Below are 17,894 nucleotides of genomic sequence, written 5' to 3'. Positions count from 1 at the left end.
TCATCCCTGTTTTTTTTTTTAACTTCCTTTACCAGGATCCACGATCCAGCAGTGCAACGGAAACAAGAAAAGCACTCAACATGTCTCGATCTACAGAGTAAATAGCTTCCCATCCTACCTACGTCATAACTGCACACCAGCCCTGTCGGGATGAAATTCTGCAGCGCGATGGGGTGAAAGAACAAATTCCCGCGATATGATCAAGGTGAAAGGCTGACCCCAACGTGCGTCATCTTCAAACAGCTTAGCCGAGCTCGCGAGCCATCTGCTGCAAAACGGCCCTCGCAAGGTCATCCCCGCGACGCGGCGCATCCGGGTCATCTACAACCGCACCGTCATTGTCGACTCGACCCAGGGCTCGCTGGTCTGGGAGCACGACTACTACCCGTTCCTGTACTTTCCCGCGTCCGAGGTGCAAAACTGCACGCTCAAGAACAAGCAGCCGGTCAAGAGCGACGGCATCGTGCGCGCCAGCGTCGCCGAGCTGCACGTCGCGGCCGACGAGAGCCGCAAGATCCCCGCCGCGGCGACGGACCGCGTGGTGCGCTTCACGGATGACCGCGGCCTGGGTGCGCTGACGGGTCTGGTGCGGCTCGAGTTCAAAGCCATGGGTGTGTATACATGAAGCAGCTACTTTGCTGTGCTAATCAGAACTGCCTGTTGCTGACACTCCCTTGACGCACTCTCTAGACCAGTGGCTGGAAGAGGACGTGCCCATCTACGTCCACCCCAAGGACCCCTCCAAGCGCATCGAGGTGCTCCCGTCCAGCCGCGCCATCGAGGTGCGCGTCGACGGCACCACGGTGGCCCGGTCGAGCTTCTCCATGCACCTGCACGAGCCGCGGCTGCCGACGCGGTACTACCTGCCGCTGGGCTGCCTGGACCAGACGCTGCTGCGGCGCAGCGACCTCGTGACAAAGTGCCCGTACAAGGGCGACGCCGACTACTACGACGTGGTGATTGGCGGCGTCGAGTACCCGAACATTGTGTGGTACTATCGCTACCCGGCGCTCGAGTGCGGCGCGCTCGCGGGCATGGCGTGCTTCTACAATGAAAAGGTGGACATTTTGCTGGACGGGGAGTTGCTGGAGCGTCCGACTCTGTGAGATAGGCCCCCCGTATTGATGAATCAATGAACATAGTTTTATGAGTAAGCCTTCCGCGTTTAAGAGGCAGTGAAGACAAGGGTTAGTTAGGGTAAAAGAATGCTTCAACTAGTCGAGGCGAGAGTTTTGAACTTGGCGTGTATCGATCATTTACAGAACCACGCGATATCTGGGCAGCCATGTTGAATGAACTTCTTTTTGGAGGGAAATTTCTATCGTAGATGATGGCTAGAGCGAAGCAAGCTAACATTCACGTTGCGATCTCTGGTCACGGTATGACGCTGGGAACAAACCAGCTGTATCGAAAAGGCTATTTCTCAATACTCAGATTATAGAAATAGACCTTTGAGAGCAATGCAACAAGTACCAGATTAAGGTCCTGCGAGGCGGTTTTAGGCAAGTGAACGCGCAATGTAATCGGGTACTGGCAGCTTTTAAGCTACCGATGACAAGCTCCTATCGGTGATACATTCATGGCAGTTTTACACTCTCGAAACCTTGGCAGCTTGTAGAGTCTGTGAGGGAAGGAGTCAAATATAAAGTCGATACAGATTGGTATTTTTCAACTACAGCAGCGGAGAATATCCTGCTCAAGGATCGAGTCCAAGAACCTAGCAAGATTTGTTTACGTGAAAGCTGGATATGCGCTTGACAATATTTGTTATTGGTATGCCAGCCACATGTAGAAACGCGACGACACATGAGATTGCAGGTTTGCAAGTGAAGGGGCTGTGCGCAGACACGGCAGATGTTGTCATGTCGTGCGTCGCAACAACCTACCTGCAGCGGACCGCAATAGGATAGGGAACTCGGAAGCGGCTGAGAGCGAAGAGCACGGAAATGGTCCGAGTTGCATGGTCAAGCGTGACTGGAACAAGATGCTTCTTTCTATGCGGCTGTCAATGGCTTGCATTTCAGCCCATCCAGCCGGTGAGAAAAGTACACTATTTACTCGCCACCAGGCGGTCGAGACGCGCGAGGTGGAGGATAGACAAGAAGTCAAGAACTGATTTGGCATTCGCCAAACACGGGTATTACAGGGGGTTAGCCTAGGATAACGGCGGTGCCGCGCCGTGGCGTTGGCGGCGAAGAGGGCTGATGTTGTTAATAGCTTTAACCAGTAGCTGCATGTAGAGCGGCCAGGGGTCGTGAGATAGAGAAGCGGGTAGCGCTGAGGTTACGATTCGATAGTCTGCGAGGCGGCGGGACAGGCCAGGCCCGTGAGAGACCATCGGCTTCTATTCTTCTGGCCCGGGATGTGCTTTGTTGCACAGTATGGCAAATAGACTCATTTCGGGTCGTTGTTGTGGCGGAAACGGGCTTTTTTGCGCTGGTGGCACCGGCAGTGGTGTGGTCTTGGCTCTTTTGAGATTGCAGTGCGGATGCATGCTGATGATACGTACAAAGCATTGGGTCACACTGCCAGGGTCAGTCCATTTCTGCTGAATGTCTGGTGGCGGGTGGTGAGGATAATGTCTTGGAGCCCGTGTCTCGGACAGACAGAAGCCATCAGCCTCGCCGCAACGTCCATCCGGCACATGCGATGCCGGACTATGCGTACTTTTTCCTTGTCCCTCCTTGTTCACCATTTCTCGTATCACTGCAGCAAGGGTCTTGGCAAAACGCCGTCTAGATTTCGTGTCGCGGCGCAGGAGAGGTGCATGGGACTAGCGCAGCGCAGTGGGAACCAAGACTGCCGTTTGGGCCGGGATTTCTTTTTTTAAATCTGCAGCTGCAAGCATCCGCTCGCTCTGTGCTTTCTTCCCATGGCTATGTCCGTCGCCTTTTTCATTGATTAGCTGTCCTGCAGACGAGCATGCAGGCAGGGTGCAAGAGGGCGAACAGTACGGGATTAGTACGCAGATGCAGGCGAGGCCCGGTATTGCGGGATGCTGTTTTGGTACAATCCGCCCGTGACCGGCTTGTACTCAGTAATAACTACCTACCTACCAGTAACTAGCCGCCCGATGGCACTCGGGTTGATGCTGCAGATGGGACGGCTACTGATTCGTTATCAACACGAGGCGTACAGTTGAGAGCAAGGAAAAATAGATTTTGCAAGCCTCTTCTTGTTTTTAGTTATTTTTTTTCCCGCTTCTCCGCCTGGTTCCAGCTCGCCGCAAGGCCAGATTCAGGGCGACGGAAAGCCTAGAAGCACGCTGTGGCCCGTTCACTGATCAAGCCTTCAACGAACAACGCCAGTGGCGCCCCAAGAGCCACTAAATACCGAGACATGTCCACTGATTCGGGGTGGCTTCAGCGCCAACCTGCCTGAAAGGGCCGGTGAGCTGGCGGGCTGGCGGGTTTGGCGGGCTGGGCTGAGGGGCTGGACCTGAGGCGGCGCCCGTGTGCCAAGGGCCGGCCGCCGCCTGGGTAACTACCTAGGTCATTATCGCCTTTTGTCCTATGGTGAATAGGGACAGTATTTCGAGAGGTAGCTCGTGTTTACTGCTTGTCGTGTTGGAGTTGGCAATGCTCGATGACCTGTATAGATGAGCTGAGTCGCGTAGTTGCTCACACCGTCAACATCTATATGCCAGAAATGAGTAGCCGCCACGACGACCCAAGTCTTCAGTCCGAGAATCCTCGCTCCCCCCATCTGAAGGAAATCAGGAACAAGCAGACGAGAAAAGAAATTTCCATCGCTCTAGCGCCTCGCTAGCAGCGTCGGACTCCTCCCGTCTGCCACTCAGCGCCTTGGGTTGGGCCGCTAAAGGGCACGTGTGGGCTCTCTCGCTAGCGTTCTTGTTAGCGCTGGGTGGTGGCCTGAACGTGCCTGGGAATAACCATCCAGCCCTCTGGGACATGGTGTCGGGCACCTGCAGGCGCTGTGCTGTACTGGTAATCACGCTCAGCTGGCCGGCCCCTAAAGCCTCCGCTGTCACGCTAGAGCTATTCGTTGCCTATGCGCTGCGGCGGGGCCTCTGGGCGACTCGTCCTCGTACCTAACTGGCTCTAGCCTCTCATCCTCTCAGTGTGTTGAGTGGCTTGACCCCTGTAGACTTTTTTCTTCCTTCCTGTCCTCGCCTTGTTCCTTTGTTCTCGCGGCCCACCCGCTATCTGCCACACCAAAATCATCCACTCTCATCACCACCATTCATCACGGATCACCACCAGAACCCCCCAGTCGACGACCTCGCCAGCCCAATGGACCATGGCCCCCCATCCATCATCGGCCATCCGGCATGCCCGCCGAGAGACAACGCACCACGGCGCCCCGCTCCATGCTGCTGGTGCCTGTCCCTGTCTGGCTGGGATAGGGCCTCCGTTTGAAGTCCTCCAGCGGCAAGCTGCGCAGACACAGACAGGGCTTCCAGCAGCTACTGGTACAGCTACAGCTACTGGTACAGCCACGGCCCGCCCGCCCACGGACATGGGATCAGCCTGCCCAGCCTGCCAACCTGACGCCCAGCATTGAACGCATTGTCTTTCTGAGCTGCTTTTTTGGGACCAGCTAAAAAGTAATTTTTCTATTTTGGCGTTTCTCTGCAAAGGACCCACTCCATTGTTCCCCGTCGGCTACGCACTGCTGCCAATATGGATTCTACCTAGTTACGCTTGGTGCGCCGCTCAGACGGGGGCACCCATCAAGTACGCTCAACCAGATCGCATATTACCACCCGCCGCCCCTGTGCCGCAATCCCGGGCCTTTTGTTCGACTTGCTTCCCAATTCACACTTTCGTTTGATCCTCTTGTTTTCATCGTCAATTGGGCTTTGCTGCTTGCCATTGACTGCATTGCCGTTGTCTTGCGCTTCGACATTGGTGCGTCTAGACAGTAGTAGACACCATCGCAACAATGAAGGCATTCGGCGCATGGCTCCTCGCGGGCGCCGCTGGCCTCGCCGGCCTCGCCCGTGGTCTCGCCGACACTGATACCATTACCTGGGGTGGTGATAACTCCAGAGCTGGGTACCAGACGTAAGTTTGTTTGACTGCATATTGCTTCCCTCGTACTTCTGTTTCAAGAGTTCCTGCGCCGCCAGACACAATGGCGCATTGTGCTAATCGCAAATCTCTAGCAACCACAACATGGACCCCTCCGTTGTTGGCAGCAACCAGTTTGGCCAGATCTTCAAGGTCCTTTTGCCCGGCAACTATGGCGGTGCTCCTGAACAAATCTTTTCCCAGCCTCTCGTTTACACGCCCAGCAGCGGCACGACGCAGTACGTCTACTGGGCCACCACCCAGAACAACCTATACAAGATGAACGCCAAGACTGGTGAGATCGTCGCAAAGCGCAACCTGCATATTCCCTTCCTCACTGCCGACCTCGACGGCTGCGTCGACATCAACCCCAACATCGGCATCACTGCCACGGGTGTTATTGACCCCAGCACCGAGACCCTCTACCTCACAGCGAAGACCTACCTCGACCAGACGGTCCTCAACACGGCCCAGGGCAGACCCGCCGGCCGCTACTACGTCCACGCCATTGATGTCAACGACTTGTCCGAGCGGCCCAATTTCCCCGTCAACTTGGAGAACATCAAGGCTACAAACAACCCCGACCGTATCTTTACCGCCGGTATTCACCACCAGCGACCCGGCCTGCTCCACGTTGGCGACTACGTATACGCTGGTTTCGCCTCTCACTGCGTCCAGTACGACTTTAGCGGTTGGATTATCGGCTGGCACAAGACGACCGGCAAGATTGTCGAAAGCTGGGCTACCGAAGGCGCCAATGTTCCCGTCACTACCAAGGGTGGTGGTGTTTGGATGTCCGGCGGTGGTCTTGCCTCGGACGACGCTGGCTCCGTCTTCTTCGCTACCGGCAACGGATACGCTTCTCAGCTCGCCACCATCCCCGTCAAGGGCTTTGAGCCCCCTACTTCTCAGGAAGAGTCTGCCGTTCACATGACCCTTCAAGCTGACGGCAGCCTGAAGATTGTCGATTTCTTCATGCCCTGGGAGAAGCAGGCTCTCGACGGCGCCGACAAGGATCTCGGCTGTTCTCCTCTCGAGCTGCTGCCTCCACAGTTTGCCTGCGGTGACATCAAGCGCGTTGGCGTCATCACTGGCAAGAGCGGCAAGACATACTGGCTCAACATGGACAATCTCGGTGGTTATCGCAATGGCGCTGACAACCGTGACGCCGTCATTCAGGTCTACCAGAACGACAACTCTGTCTACGCCGGTGCTGGTGTGTACCCTCTTGAGGGAGGATACATCTACATCAACGTTATCCAACACCCGTCCAACATCTTCAAGTACTCGTGCGTCAACGGCGTTCTGTCCTTCCCCAAGGTCGCTACGACAGCCGAAACCAATGCCTACATTCTTGGTGTCAGCCACGGCACCACGACGTCGCTCAACGGTCAGCCTGGCACTGGTCTTTTCTGGGTCACTGACGTCCAGGGTCTCGGCCTGAGAATCTATAATGCCGTTCCCCAGGGTGGCACCATGAACATGATCAACTCTTTCAGCATTCCCGGCGTCAACAAGTTCACTCGCCCCGTTTTCGGAGATGGACTCGTCTACATCGGAACTAACCAAGGCTACGTTTACGCCTACGGCTCGCCCGTCAACGCACCTCTCAACTGTACTTCGCCTACCGACTTTGGCAGCGCAGACATCAAGTCTAACAGCACCAGCAAGCAGGTTACTTGCACTGCCATCATTGATCTTTCCGTGACCGGCATCGAGCTCAGCGACACCACCGACTTTGCTCTTGCTGCTTCTACTCCCGTGCCATTCAACGTTGCCAAGGGCACTTCCTTCCAGGTCTCCGCCGCCTTCTCCCCCAGCAAGGTCGGCCTGTTGTCCGCTGATATTATTGTCAACACTACGAACTCGGTCGGTGGCTACAGCATCAACAGCCATGCCCGCCTCACGGGTACTGGCGAGAGTACTTCGCCACTTCTCGATGTCGCCCCCAACACTGTCACCTTTGATGCCGTCGTCACCGGCGACGACCCCAACGGCGTCCAGCAGCAATTCCTTATCAACAACTTGGGCAACTCCAAGCTCACCATCCAGAGTGTCATGTATTCCGCCAACAATGCTAGCGGCCCTTCGTCCACCTGGAGTGGTACGGGTGACTTGGTTGTCGGACAATTCACCGTCAAGAACATTCCTACCACCCTCGACGGCCACAACACTTCCTCCGTCACCGTCATCTTTGATTCGTCCAAGAGCGGCACCTACTCTGGCTTCCTCAAGTTCGTGTCAGATGGTGGCACCAAGTCGATTTCTCTCGCTGCTTCAGCTGGTCCTGCCGCCAAGGCTGTACTTGAGTTCCAGACCGTTGATGGACAGGGCTGGGTGAAATATGTCGCGGGCACACCCTTTGACTTTGGTAATGTTACCGAGAACCAAGCGCGCCCTCTCAAGTTTCGCATTACCAACGGAGCTACCTCCGGCGGCGTCAAGCTCTCGCTCACAGTCTCCAAGCCTCCTTTTGGAGTCGACGGTCTCATCAAGGCTGCCAATCAGGTCGACCTCGCGGAAGGCACTTCTTTGGCCCCCGGTGAGAGCGGCACCGCTGTTCTTACTTGCAGCGCCCCCAAGAGCCAGTGGAACGTTGCTCCCACGAACGGAACTGCCGTCTGGACTGTCAACACCAACGACCCTACCATGGGAAAGCAGGTTATCCAATTCTTCTGCACTGCTGTTTCTGAGCAAGCGCCTCCTCTGCTTAGCAATGGCCTAGGCCAGTACCGCTACAAGGGCTGTTTCCTCGAAAACAACCCTGGTCGTCAGCTCCAGACCCAGCTCTATGGAAACGACAACAACACCAATGCCATGTGTATTGCTGCTTGCGCCGCTGGCAAGTATCTCTACTGCGGTACCCAGTACCACCGTGAGTGCTGGGCTGGCAACTACATTCCTGTCAAGCAGGTGGATGACACTAACTGCAACTTTGACTGCTCCGGTGACTTGAACCAGATTTGCGGTGGTAACGGTGACGGCGCCGCCACCTACATCTCTCTCTTTGTTGACTCCAACGGCAAGGAGACTGGCCCTCCCACGGCCCCTGGCGTGAACCCGGGTGTCGATGGATACAACAGCATCGGATGTTACACTGAGGCCACGGCTGGTCGTGCTCTTCCTAACGGCGCTAATATTGCCAAGAAGACTGTCAAGAGCTGTGTCGACGCTTGCGCGACTGGCAACTACGTCTATGCCGGTCTTGAGTACGGCGGCGAATGCTGGTGTGGCAATTCTTTTGCCGCCGGCGCTGTCCCTGCACCCATTTCCGACTGCAACATGGTGTGCAATGACAATGGTACCGAGTTCTGCGGTGCCGGATCACGTCTCAACGTGTATCAGCTCAACGGCAGTGGCACCAGCTCGAGTTCTTCCAGCACTCCCAGCGCGACGACATCGTTGACTGCCTCTACTGCCTCTAGCACTAACGGCACTGTTACCACTGGCGTCCCCACGACTGCCACAACTGCCACGACCACCACCCCTACGACCACGACAACCACGACCAGCAGCAGCACACCCACGCCCACTGGCCCCGCTAGAAAGGCCGTCGTGAATCAGACCTGGAACTTGCAGGGTTGCTGGACCGAGGCCACCAACATGCGCGCCCTGTCCGATAAGACGTATGCCGACGACAAGATGACGCTCGAGTCTTGCGGCACTTTCTGCAAAGGCTTCACGTACTTTGGTGTCGAGTATGGACGGGAATGCTACTGCGGCAATAAGCTCAACGACGGCTCGATCAAGGCGCAGCAGAATGACTGCTCCTTTATCTGCCCGGGTGACGGCTCCGAGTACTGTGGCGCTGGAAACCGACTGGAGCTTTACATCAAAGCCCCGGCTACTAGCTCCTCGACCACGACCACTGCTACGAGCTCTTCGACTCCCAGCCCTTCAGCTACTGTCTCGTCAGCTAGCAGCTCTTCGACAGTCAGCTCCTCAGCTACGCCGACCGACAACAAGCTCCCAACCGACAGCTCGTCTAGTGCTTCCAGCAGCACCACGCCTGTGACAACATCAACAACCTCTAGCAGCACAACTGCCACTACCAGTAGCACAACGACTACTAGCAGCACAGCGACTACTAGCAGCACAACCACGACCACCCCCAGCTCTGCCACCACTAGCTCGGCCACCACTAGCTCTACCACCTCGACGCCCTCTACCTCCAGCGCGACTACCTCTAGCACGACTACAACACCGTCTGCCACCTCCAGCACCTCCAGCACCTCCAGCACCTCCAACACCTCCAGTACCTCTAGTACTGTCGTGACTTCAAGTTCTGCTTCATCTAGCACCGCGACTTCGAGTGCAACCACCTCGAGTGCGACATCGACACCGTCTACCACCACCACAACTTCAAAGACCAGCTCCAGCACCACGACTTCTGCCAAGCCTACCTCGACCAGTCCCGTCATCAGTGAAGGCAACGTCAACTACACCTATTACGGCTGCTTCTCTGAGCCGAACAAGGGCCGCCTTCTCACCACTCAGATCTACAACAATGCGACGGACCAGTCCATCGAAAAGTGCTTGCAAAAGTGTGACGCCGCCCAGGCGGGCTACAACTTTGCTGGCGTCGAGTACGGTCAGGAATGCTGGTGTGGCACGACGCTGCGACTGGACGGCGGCCAATCCGCTACCACGCCTGGCAAAAACGTCTCTGGCTCTGACTGCAGCTTCTTGTGCCCTGGCAACAAGACAGAGTACTGTGGCGCTGGCGTCAGACTGAGCACATATGTGCTCAAGTCGTGGCTCAAGAAGCAGAGCGCAGCCAGTGCGCCCGTCAAGCTCAAGTATTAGAGCTGTTTGATCCCCCACTCCTTTCGGATCTCCACGCCATCTACTCACGGCTGCTCGTCTTTCCCCGAGCAGTTTCATACCTTTTTTCATTTTGAAACTAGACTCCATACTCATTTCATGGACTAGCGATGTTTCTCTTTTTTTCCCTACATAGAACTGCATTGATACATATGAGACGAACAGAGTATATACATATAAACGCACCCTTTTATGGGAATATGTGTGGCCTGCGCGACAGGCCTTGGTTTGTATAAAAGGGCTTTAGCGGTTACTCACGCCGAGGAACGGGTGAAACTAATAGAATTTGATTTTGATATGAATTATCGTTTCGTAATTATGTGACGTGGAAACTCGGTTATTTAGTCAGTGCATGTGAGACGCTAACTGTATTGTGGGTGACAAAAAGGCGCTCTCTAGACAAGCAAGAGGTTATTCAAGACATGTACCCTGGCTGTCAACCTCAAGAAACAATGAAACGAGAATGAACGCCACGGTAGTAGTACTCTTGTAGCTCGGTCTGCGAAATTGAAGCTATATTCAACCGGGTCGAGTTACAATGTTGGGGAGCAGGAAATGTGCACTGACACTGTTAGCTTCAGCACGGACCGCTATAGACACCACTAACATCTAATCAGATTTAAGCTAGCTAGCCAGATCTACTGGTATTTATAGCGCCATCTGCCGACTTCGGCATTAGTTAGTTATACTTTGGATTCAGCATGCATTTACGCCATCCAACGCCTGCGCAGTAAGAATCTGAACCCGATGCCGGCATCGCCTACTAAGAATGACACACCTTGACAACTTTTCTCAGTCAGACCAACGAAGCCAAGGGGCGGGCTTTCGTAGTCTGTGACTGGTGGGATGTGGGCGCGCCAACGAAATAGTCCCAGAATTGAGCAGTGGGACCTCTTATCTCGGTTTCTGACTGGGCCGCACGATTGGGTAACGAGAATTGAAAACGGCCCCCCGTGGAAACTTGCTCCTAGGTCCTGGCCAGTGCCGAATATAGGCGGCTCAACAAGATACACTGGCCGATGTACTCCCCAAGTACCGTTCCAGGCCGGCCCCGTTCCCCTCCCCATCTCAACCCGCCATTTTCCGCCCAACCGTTGTCCCCTGCAGATCTAGCACAGCAGCTGACAATAGAGGGCAAGATGGGCCACACAGGTGGTGGTGGTGGTGGTGGTGGTGGTGCGCCATTAAAACCACCCAGACCCGAGGATAATAATATGGGACGCGTTGCAGCAGAGGCCGCTCATCAGCCAGCGAAAACAGCTGAGTTGACAACGAGGCCCCCCCGCTCTCACGCCAAATCTAGATGAGAGGGGGGCCAAGAAAGAGGAGGTCCTTGCTTGTGTCGTCCCAGCAGGATGGGTATTGCCGGACCAACTCCCAGCCTTGTAAATGTAAGCCAATCTGCATAGTTACCGAAGCCGGACTCCTACAAACCCCAACGAGCACTTCTTTGCCCTTGTTTTTTTCCTTTCTTTTCTTTGTTTGGAGGAAAAGCTCTGCACAACGATACACTAAACATGACGACTCCGGCCATGGCATACCGGACCGCTCGGTCGGTCGGCCTTGCCCGCGGCGGTGCGGCACTTTTGCGCTGGAACAGCTCCGTCGTCGATGTCTCGCCGCTCAAGTTTGACCCCCCAGCGCCGCCCGCCACGCAGCAGCGCGAGAAGCTCCAGGATGAGGCCAAGAGGAAGATTTTCTACGATGCCGTCGCGGCAGACCACGTGCGCAACAACTGGACGCGGCCCGAGATTGCAGCCATCTACTACCAGCCGCTGCTGGAACTGGCACACCAAGCTGTAAGTTTTTCCGAAATCGCAGAACTCGATGATTCACGACCAATGACAGAAACGTTGGCTAATGACTCTCCAAAACAACAGAACAATGTCCACCGCAAATTCCACAAGTCCGGCGAGGTGCAGCTGTGCACGCTCATGAACATCAAGACGGGCGGCTGCACCGAGGACTGCTCGTACTGCGCGCAGTCGACGCGGTACCAAAAGGGCACCGGCCTTGAGGCCAAGCGCGTCGAGACGGTCGAGAGTGTGCTGGCCGCGGCGCAAAAGGCGCGCGACAACGGCAGCACGCGCTTCTGCATGGGGGCCGCGTGGCGGGACATGCGCGGGCGCAAGAACTCGCTCAAGAACATCACCACCATGGTCAAGGGCGTCAAGGCCATGGGCATGGAGGTCTGCGTCACGCTCGGCATGATTGACGGGGAGCAGGCGCGGCAGCTCAAGGACGCCGGCCTCACGGCGTACAACCACAACGTCGACACGAGCCGCGAGTTCTACCCGTCCGTCATCTCGACGCGCTCCTACGACGAGCGCCTGCAGACGCTCGGCCACGTCCGCGACGCGGGCATCAACGTCTGCTCTGGCGGCATCCTGGGGCTGGGCGAGTCGTCTGAGGACCGCATCGGCCTGCTCGAGACGGTGAGCACGCTGCCCTCGCACCCGGAGAGCTTCCCGGTCAACGCGCTCGTGCCCATCAAGGGCACGCCGCTGGGCGACCGTGAGCCCGTGGCGTTTACGAGCATGCTGCGGACGATTGCGACGGCGCGTATCGTCATGCCCGCGACCATTATCCGCATCGCGGCGGGGCGCAAGACGATGAGCGAGGAGAAGCAGGCGCTGTGCTTCATGGCGGGCGCCAACGCCATCTTCACGGGCGAGAAGATGCTGACGACGGACTGCCACGGCTGGGAGGAGGACAATGCCATGTTTGGGCGCTGGGGCCTGGAGCCGATGAAGAGCTTCGACAAGAAGCCGGCCGAGGAGGGCGTCCGCGCGGACGTGGCCAAGCAACTCGGTAGCATTTGAACAAACAACTAGCCCAGCAATTAAATTGAAAATATAACGCTTTTTATATGTAGATAATGAAGTGTCGTTATAGACGGCTTGTGTCACTTTTCATCATGCTAGAATCTACGTCCTCCGACACGCCCGGAACGTTGGTATTACACTCAATACCCATCTTATCACACGCCCATTTTTCAATCACCCTGCACAGCCCGTCCACCTCATCATCGGTATTGCCCGCATGCAGGCACAGCCGCACCCGATCCGTGCCCGTCGGCACCGTCGGCGCCACAATCGGCCGCAGCAGGAAGCCGTGCTGCTGGCAGCACGCGGCGAGCTCGCGCGCCGACGCCGTGAACAGCGGGACGATGGGCGACTCCGGCACCGAGGGGGCAATGTGCAGGATGCGTGGCGGGATCTGGCGCCGCCGGCACAGGCTCGTCAGGGTGCCGTGCGCGCGGCGGATCAGCGCGTGCAGGGCTTGCAGCCGGTAGTCGGCGAAGCCCCCGGCGAGGTGCTCGTACGTGATCTGGATGGCGGCGAGGGAGGGGTAGCCGAGGGCGGTGGTGTAGATGAGGCTTCGGGCGTAGTTGATGAGGTAGGCTCTGCTTATTGGCGAACAGAGGACAATGGCTACAGGAGGGAGAGAAGGTGTTAGTTTGCAGGACTGTGACCGAGTACGTGCCAGCCCGAGAACGTACCGCCTGCGCAGCCCATGGCTTTGCCGAACGTGTGCACTCGCGCCCAGATCTGGTCCTCGAGACCGAGATGGCAGACCAGGCCGCGGCCGCGCGGGCCGATGATGCCGGTAGAGTGCGCCTCGTCGACGATGATGTGGCCGTTTCCGCGCGGGAGGCGCTCGCGCACGCACGCCACAATGTCTCGCAGCGGAGCGACGTCGCCGTCCATGCTGTACACGCCCTCGACGGCGACAAATATGTTTCTGCTGCCGTTGCGGAAGCTTTCGCCCTGCGAGCCCTGGCACAGACGGTCCAGGACGGCACTCAGGCTTTCGGTGCCGCCCTCTGCGTCCGCCGCATGCACCGTGTTGTGCGTAAAAGGCACCTTTTGCGCGCGCCCGAGCTTCATGCCGTCGTGCACGCTCGCGTGGATGAGCTCGTCGTAGACGACCGCGTCGCCGGGCTGCGGCGCGCACCCAAACAGGCCCGCGTTGGCGTCGAAGCCCGAGTTGAAGAGCAGGCCGGCGGGCGCGCCGTGGAACGCCGCGATGCGCCGCTCGAGCGCCTCGGTAAAGGCCGTGTTGCCGTCGAGGAGCCGCGAGCCGCCGGAGCCGAGGGAGAACCGGGGCCCATCGCCGTCGCCGGACGACTGCAGGAGTGCGAGATAGCGCCTCTTGAGCTCGGGGCTGTCGGCGAGGGAGAGGTACGAGTTGGAGGAAAAGTCGACGGCGCCGGGCGGAGGGAGGGTGAGGCGCCGGCGGCGGCCTTGAGCCTCGCGCTTGTCGAGAAGCCGGCTGAAGGTGCTGTCCATGCGCTGGCTGCCGGGCTTCATGACAGTGGGCGGCGAAAGCTAACAAAAAGCAAGGTCGTATTTACATGGTTTGGTGTTTGGACGAGTCAATTGGCATTTTCTTTGCTATGGAGTTTATTTACTCACCCTGCCCAGTCACGGTGGCCTTTCCCCGTTTTCGGGGCGGCACAATAATGGGAACTGTGACAGGAGCTTGTGGCGGTCCCTCAACACATGCTCCGAGCCATGGGCCATATTGTCACTGCGCTATGGGGCAAGGCCGAGCTAGCTAGCGATCCGGAGAGCCAAGTACCGGCTGTGAGGAGCAGGTGCCAAAGTCACTCACAAGTATCTGCGAGATGGGCGTCTCGGCTTAACGCGAACAGGGATCGGCACTGGTGAGGGAGTTTCTGGCAGTCATAAGATTGGGCTTGCTGTGGTGGGAAAGATTGCTCCGCTCTCGAAGGACTGTGGGCGCGTTCGCCGACCCGCCCAACAAATGGGGAAGCATAGCTTGAACAGACTCTAGGTTTCGTAGTCAAGGTAGGCTTAAGCCGAGGGTCCAACTTGCTCAGCGTTGACAAGGCCATTCAACTCAAGCTCCTTGGTCCCGACACAGCGCCAATTGCCTCTTGGTCGGTGTCACAGTTGATCCAAGAGACGCGACACAATGGAGTCGCCTTTGGCTGCCTTGCTGTGGCGGTCGCTCCGCGTCTACCAGGTGTTCGGCGCGAACACCGAGGTTGGCAAGACTGTCTTTACAACATTGCTGTGTAAGAGCGCAAAGCGCAATTGGAAAGACGAAAACGTCTCTTTTCTTAAGCCAGTCTCGACCGGGCCATTGAATGAGGCTGATGATCAGTGTAAGCACTGCGTTCTTTGAGACATGGACAATGTCGCTAATGAGTGCCGTAGAAGCAATGCCACGTATCGGCACAGTTTGGTCCAATTGAAACTAATCATGTGCAGTCATATAAAAAAATTCACCACCGGTGTCAACCACCACACTCTACTTCAATACGGCATTCCCGTGAGCCCGCATACCGCGGCTTTGGCTTCAGGCGAGGTACGTGCTTCAGGCGAGGTACGGTGTACTTGTTTTCCGCAGCAACCCTCAGACTAACCATCCATACAGCCGATCCCGTCTGATAACTCGATTTTGGCCAGGTGTCGCGACCATGCTTCAGAACGCGCCAAGGCTGGCAAGGGATGGCTCTTCATGGAGACGGCTGGTGGTGTGCACTCACCCAGCCCGTCCGGCAGCACCCAGGCGGACATGTACACGCCGCTACGATTGCCGGTCGTGCTCGTCGGCGATGCCAAGCTCGGCGGAATTTCGCAAACCATTGCGTCGTTTGAAGCTTTGCGCATCCGCGGATACGACGTGCAGTCGATTATGCTGTTCCAAGACAAAAAGTATCAAAACTACCTCTACCTGGCGGACTATTTCCTGCAAAAGTACAACATTCCAGTCATGAGCTTGCAAGAGCCACCTACGCGCCTGGAAAGTGAGGCTCGAGATGTCGAAGCTATGAAGGAGTATTACGAGCAGCGAACAGAAGAAAACATTGTCGGAACTGTACTTGAGCATCTCGATTTGAACCACACCAAGAGACTCGACAGATTAGAAAGCATGGCGCAAAAGGCTCACGAGACCATCTGGTATCCGTTCACGCAGCACGAGCACCTCCCTGCAAAGGACATTATGACGATTGATTCAGCATACGGCGACTACTTCCAGACATACAACACCAAGTCTTCAGAGTACGGGGCTTTGCAAGCATCTTTCGACGGATCTGCCTCGTGGTGGACACAGGGTCTCGGTCACGCCAATCCTCAACTCACAATGGCCGCTGCGTATGCCGCCGGTCGTTACGGACACGTCATGTTTGCGGGCGCTATTCACGAGCCAGCCATGACACTGGCTGAGAATCTTCTCCAAGGAACCGGAAACTCGCGCCTCACAAGGGTCTTTTATTCGGACAATGGCAGCACAGGAACTGAAGTTGCTGTCAAAATGGGATTGCGCGCTGCGCGTGTTCGCTACGGCTGGGGCCCGAGCGAGAAGCTCGGTGTCATTGGGCTAAAGGGTGGCTACCACGGCGACACCATTGGCGCTATGGACTGCGCTGAGCCGTGTATTTACAACGAGAACATTGAGTGGTACGAAGGAAAAGGATACTGGTTCGACTACCCGACTATTCTCTGCAAAGACGGCAAGTGGCAGATCAGTGCACCCGAAGGCATGGAAAAGGAGCTGGGTCAGCCGCAAGACTACGCATCCCTGCAGCAGATTTTCAATGTCGAGGCGCGAGAGAAGAAGAATGATCATGAGCTCTACGAACGCTTCATCACCGAAAAGCTCCAAACGTTGAGGGCGCAAGGCCGCAAGTTTGGCGCACTGATTATGGAGCCCATCGTCCTCGGCGCCGGTGGCATGGCCTTTGTGTAAGTTTTCCTTTCCTCGAAGACCACACCACATTAAAGACTAACTGTGCCACCAGCGATCCCCTCTTTCAACGAACTCTTGTCAACGTGATTCGCAAGTCGCCCTATCTGTTCACCGACGAAGAGGGCGTGAGCCCGCGCCCCGAAGCCAGCAAGGAATGGAGCGGCCTGCCCATCCTCTTTGACGAGGTCTTCACCGGCCTCTACCGCCTCGGCCGCTTCACGCCCTCGACCTTTCTCGGCGTCGAGCCGGACGTCTCCGTCAACGCCAAGCTGCTAACCGGTGGCCTCGTCCCGCTGAGCACGACCATGGCGTCCGAAGACATCTTCAACGTGTTTCGCAGCCAGGAAAAGGTCGACGCGTTGCTGCACGGACACAGCTACACGGCGCACCCCATCGGCTGCCAGGTCGGCATCGAGTCGCTCAAGGCGATGCAGCGCATGGACAGGCGCGGCGAGTGGGACTGGGCCAAGAACCCGGGCTGGGCGTCAGGCTCGTCGTCGTCGTCATCGTCGTCGACATCCTCCTCGGCTCCGTCACTCGCCAAGAAGACGGCAGCGGGCAGTCGTGGTGGTGAGGTCTGGTCCGTCTGGCCGCTGGATCTGGTCGAGAGCCTGTCGCGCATGGAGAAGCGCGTCGCGGGCGTCTGGGCGCTCGGCAGCGTGCTGGCGGTGCATCTCAAGGACGAGGCTGGCGCGGGGTACAGCAGCAATGCTGCTCTGGGGCTGCGCAGCGCGCTGGCGCAGGGCGAGGCGGATGGAAACAACGGGCCGTGGAATATTCACTCGCGTGTGCTGGGGAATGTGATTTATCTGATGGCGGGACAGACCACGACGCAGGAGGGCGTGCAGCAGCTTTCGAAGATGCTGGTCAATAGTCTGAAGTAAGAAGTAACGGCCAAAGTATATAGCTGGTGAATGAACAAAAATATCAGAAAAAATGTTTCCTTGGTTTAAGTCATAAAAAAACAAAGCTTGTAATGGACATTACAGATGCTACAGGGTCGGTATTTACTGCTGGCTAAAGCGAGCCAGATATCTTGTATCGACGGTCTATTTACCCTGCCGGCATACTCTAAAATTCCTCCCATCCGCACACTTTCTGCTCTTACGTTTTGTGGCCGAGGGCTTTTCTTATTCTTCGTCAGATTGAGAAAAAGCCATGCTGCAATGTACCATCGCTCACTCCGCTTACAGTGCGTCGTCCTATTTCCGGCGTAGCCCGTGCCAAGAGGCTCGGCATTCAAGTCGGCTCGTGGGCGCCGTCAAGCTCACGAGGGCCTCTACTCTAATTCTGACGTTGATCTCAGAAATGATT

General features: G+C 56.7%; 5 protein-coding genes across 6 annotated transcripts; 4 read left to right on the top strand and 1 right to left on the bottom strand.

Annotated features, from left to right (window-relative positions):
- Positions 1–80: 80 nt before the first annotated feature.
- Positions 81–1,106, top strand: LMH87_000371 (uncharacterized protein; the record flags this gene model as incomplete). Its single annotated transcript, XM_056198265.1, has 3 exons — positions 81–97; positions 244–611; positions 691–1,106. 3 exons carry the CDS (start codon positions 81–83, stop codon positions 1,104–1,106), a joined length of 801 nt encoding a protein of 266 aa, XP_056055231.1.
- A 3,799-nt stretch (positions 1,107–4,905) lies between these two features.
- LMH87_000370 (uncharacterized protein) lies at positions 4,906–9,839 on the top strand (the record flags this gene model as incomplete). The annotated part of the gene is made up of 2 exons (XM_056198264.1): positions 4,906–5,027; positions 5,129–9,839. The coding sequence occupies 2 exons, from the start codon at positions 4,906–4,908 to the stop codon at positions 9,837–9,839; spliced, it is 4,833 nt and encodes a 1,610-aa protein (XP_056055230.1).
- Positions 9,840–11,374: 1,535 nt separating this feature from the next.
- On the top strand, positions 11,375–12,679 carry LMH87_000369 (uncharacterized protein; the record flags this gene model as incomplete). The annotated part of the gene is made up of 2 exons (XM_056198263.1): positions 11,375–11,656; positions 11,738–12,679. The coding sequence occupies 2 exons, from the start codon at positions 11,375–11,377 to the stop codon at positions 12,677–12,679; spliced, it is 1,224 nt and encodes a 407-aa protein (XP_056055229.1).
- Positions 12,680–12,746: 67 nt separating this feature from the next.
- Positions 12,747–14,170, bottom strand: LMH87_000368 (uncharacterized protein; the record flags this gene model as incomplete). The annotated part of the gene is made up of 2 exons (XM_056198262.1): positions 12,747–13,291; positions 13,360–14,170. The coding sequence occupies 2 exons, from the start codon at positions 14,168–14,170 to the stop codon at positions 12,747–12,749; spliced, it is 1,356 nt and encodes a 451-aa protein (XP_056055228.1).
- A 628-nt stretch (positions 14,171–14,798) lies between these two features.
- On the top strand, positions 14,799–17,464 carry LMH87_000367 (uncharacterized protein; the record flags this gene model as incomplete). 2 transcript variants are annotated; one of them, XM_056198260.1, is made up of 4 exons in its annotated part: positions 14,799–14,989; positions 15,098–15,194; positions 15,264–16,576; positions 16,633–17,464. In XM_056198260.1, the coding sequence occupies 4 exons, from the start codon at positions 14,799–14,801 to the stop codon at positions 17,462–17,464; spliced, it is 2,433 nt and encodes an 810-aa protein (XP_056055226.1). The 2 variants fall into 2 exon arrangements, with proteins under 2 accessions (XP_056055226.1, XP_056055227.1); XM_056198261.1 differs by having other exon boundaries at positions 15,098–15,212.
- Positions 17,465–17,894: the final 430 nt, after the last annotated feature.

This window comes from Akanthomyces muscarius, chromosome 6 (genome assembly GCF_028009165.1).
Source record: "Akanthomyces muscarius strain Ve6 chromosome 6, whole genome shotgun sequence".
NCBI lineage: Eukaryota > Fungi > Ascomycota > Sordariomycetes > Hypocreales > Cordycipitaceae > Akanthomyces > Akanthomyces muscarius.
Note: the sequence above shows the minus strand (reverse complement) of the source record. Positions and strands in the feature narration are given on the sequence as shown.